Raw genomic sequence first — 2,462 nt, forward strand, 5'->3', positions numbered from 1 at the left:
AGTTTTTTGAAGCGCCGTTCGTCTTTCCCGAAAAACATCTTTGGGAAAGCCACCAGGGATTCACAGACTTTTTCCCCCCTTCTTCCTCTTTTTTCCTCTTTTTCTTCTTCAGTTCCTTACAAACTCTTCACCGACCACGGGGGTTTAAACGAGAAGAGGAAACAGAGGCGGATCAGAACTACGTTCACCAGCGCCCAGCTCAAGGAACTAGAGAGGGTGTTCGCAGAGACTCATTATCCTGATATATACACCCGGGAGGAGCTGGCACTCAAGATAGACCTCACCGAGGCGAGAGTGCAGGTATGTGCGGGATGCAGGTGACGAGAAGGGGGTGGCGGTTGCGGAGGGACAGCGCCAAGGGTCGCGCCGCTGCGGAAGGCACCGGTTCCGGGACGGCGGCGGGGGTCGAGGCGGGGGTCGCTCGGCGGGAGGCGGCGGTGGGGATGCCGCCGTGCTGCCCGCCCCTTGCTCCCCCTCCCAGGTCTGGTTCCAGAACCGCCGCGCCAAATTCCGCAAGCAGGAGAGGGCGGCGGCGGCGGCGGCGGCGGCCGCTAAGAACGGGGCGGCCGGCAAGAAATCCGACGCCTCCCGCGACGACGAGAGCAAAGAGGCCAAGAGCACCGACCCCGACAGCACCGGCGGCCCCGGCCCCAACCCCAACCCCGCTCCCAGCTGCGGCGGAGGCGGTGGCGGCGGACCCAGCCCCGCCGCCGGGCAGGGAGCGGCAGGGCCCGGCGGACCGGGGGGCGAACCGGGCAAGGGAGCGGCGGGGCCTGGCGGGCTGGCGGCGGCGGGGCCGGGGCAGGGCTGGGCGCCGGGGCCCGGGCCCATCACCTCTATCCCCGACTCGTTAGGCGGCCCCTTCGCCAGCGTCCTCTCCTCGCTGCAGCGGCCCGGAGGCACCAAAGGCAGCCTCGTCAAGAGCGGCATGTTCTGAGCGGCGGCGGCGGCGGCGGCGGCGGCCCCTCCCGCTCATTAGTGTCCGCCGCCCTCCCATAGCGATGACCAGGGGCCCGGGCTGCGCCGGGCTCCGCGGGGCAGGGACCCCGCGCCCCCACGGGGGGCCGCGCCCGGCTCCCCTCGCCCCCGGCCCGGCGGCGGGGCCGGCCCCGCAGCGCCTCCGCCGGGGCGGGGCAGGGCGGCCGGGCGGGGGGCGCTGCGCGGGCGCGGGGGCGCGGCGGGCCGCGGGGACTGTGCCCGCGGGCGGCCCGGCCGCGAGGGGGGGCGCCCTTCTCGCCCGTGGGGTTTTTTAAGTTCCTTTTCACGGTCAGCCGGAGGGATAAAGCGTCTTCTTCCCCTCCTCCCCCGCCACACTCCCGCCGACCCCGGCCCCGCGCCTGGGGGTGGTCCTTCCTCCACCGTCCGGTGTCACTGTCCCTCCGTTGGGTCTCTCCGTTGCCGCCGCCGCCGGCGACCTGCCGGGTTCAGCTCTGACCCGGCGGCCGCTGCCGCTTCCCGTACCGCGGATCCGGTCCCTGCAGGGCCCGCGCTCCTCACGGAGGGCGGCCTGTATTTATTATTAATTAATTATTATTAATTATTATTATTACACGGTCTACGCAGTTTTTAGGCATCTCCGTTAGGGTTTTCTAATTTTATTTTACAAGGCACAAACTATAGCTCTTAGTTGAATGTCGCCAGGTATGCTTTCTCTTTTTCCGTGTCTTTCTACAACTGTGTTCTGTGACTCAACTGTATAGTGTTAATATCAGTACAGACTTGTCTAGTTGACCGTATAAATAATGTTTTCCCTTCTCGTAGTCTCTATGGCGTGTCTTTATAGAGAAATAAGGTTCTCACGGGTTCAGTTCCCTTTGCGTTTAGAGAGACCAGGTTCAGGCAATTATATATATTTTTATTATTGGTTGCATGTCGTCTCATTTTTTTTTCTTTTCCCTACCTGTTGGAATATGTTTGTGAGCATAATGGTCATAAATTATGTTCAGGGTTTCCAGATTTATTTATATGTGGTTAAAATGAATGCTTCTATTTAAAAGGGGAAATATTTCTACATGTGCATATAGTTTTCCAAGAGTGTACCATTAATTGATTGTTGATAATAAAAGCCAAAAGCAAACATAGTTACGGTGCTCTTCTGACTTCTTGTTAGGCTTTAGTTGGGGGGAGGTCTCCGGGTTATTTCTGAGAGAGATCCAAGGCGCATGTCGCAGAACCTGAACTGTGTTATCAAGAGAAGATTTGCTCAGTAGCATCAATCTCCGTTATCATCAGGACGACCATAACTGCCCGTCCCATCATTACTGCCTAATTGTGACCTTATTAATTATTTGCAAACAGGCTGACTGGGGGGAGAAGATGTGTCAGATTTGACCTTTTGTCACTACCTCGGAAACTGGAGATGGACAATATTAAGCGATATCCGTTAAAAGGAAAACAATCAGGGCAAAAATCACAGGCCCGGTTTGCCAGTGGGAGCAGCATCCCGCAGAGAGCCTTCGCCA

The 2,462-nt window shown here is 59.3% G+C and overlaps 1 protein-coding gene across 1 annotated transcript in view; it reads left to right on the forward strand.

Annotated features, from left to right (window-relative positions):
* The window catches only part of PHOX2B (paired like homeobox 2B), a 2,054-nt gene extending 1,044 nt beyond the window's left edge, over positions 1 to 1,010 (forward strand). The window contains exons 2-3 of the mRNA XM_053976127.1: positions 113 to 300; positions 482 to 1,010. Coding sequence (XP_053832102.1) covers positions 113 to 300; positions 482 to 937 — 644 coding nt within the window. The 3' untranslated portion in view covers positions 938 to 1,010. The remainder of the gene's footprint in view (positions 1 to 112; positions 301 to 481) is intronic.
* Positions 1,011 to 2,462: the final 1,452 nt, after the last annotated feature.

Source organism: Vidua macroura, chromosome 4, assembly GCF_024509145.1.
Source record: "Vidua macroura isolate BioBank_ID:100142 chromosome 4, ASM2450914v1, whole genome shotgun sequence".
In the NCBI taxonomy this organism is placed as follows: Eukaryota; Metazoa; Chordata; class Aves; order Passeriformes; family Viduidae; genus Vidua; species Vidua macroura.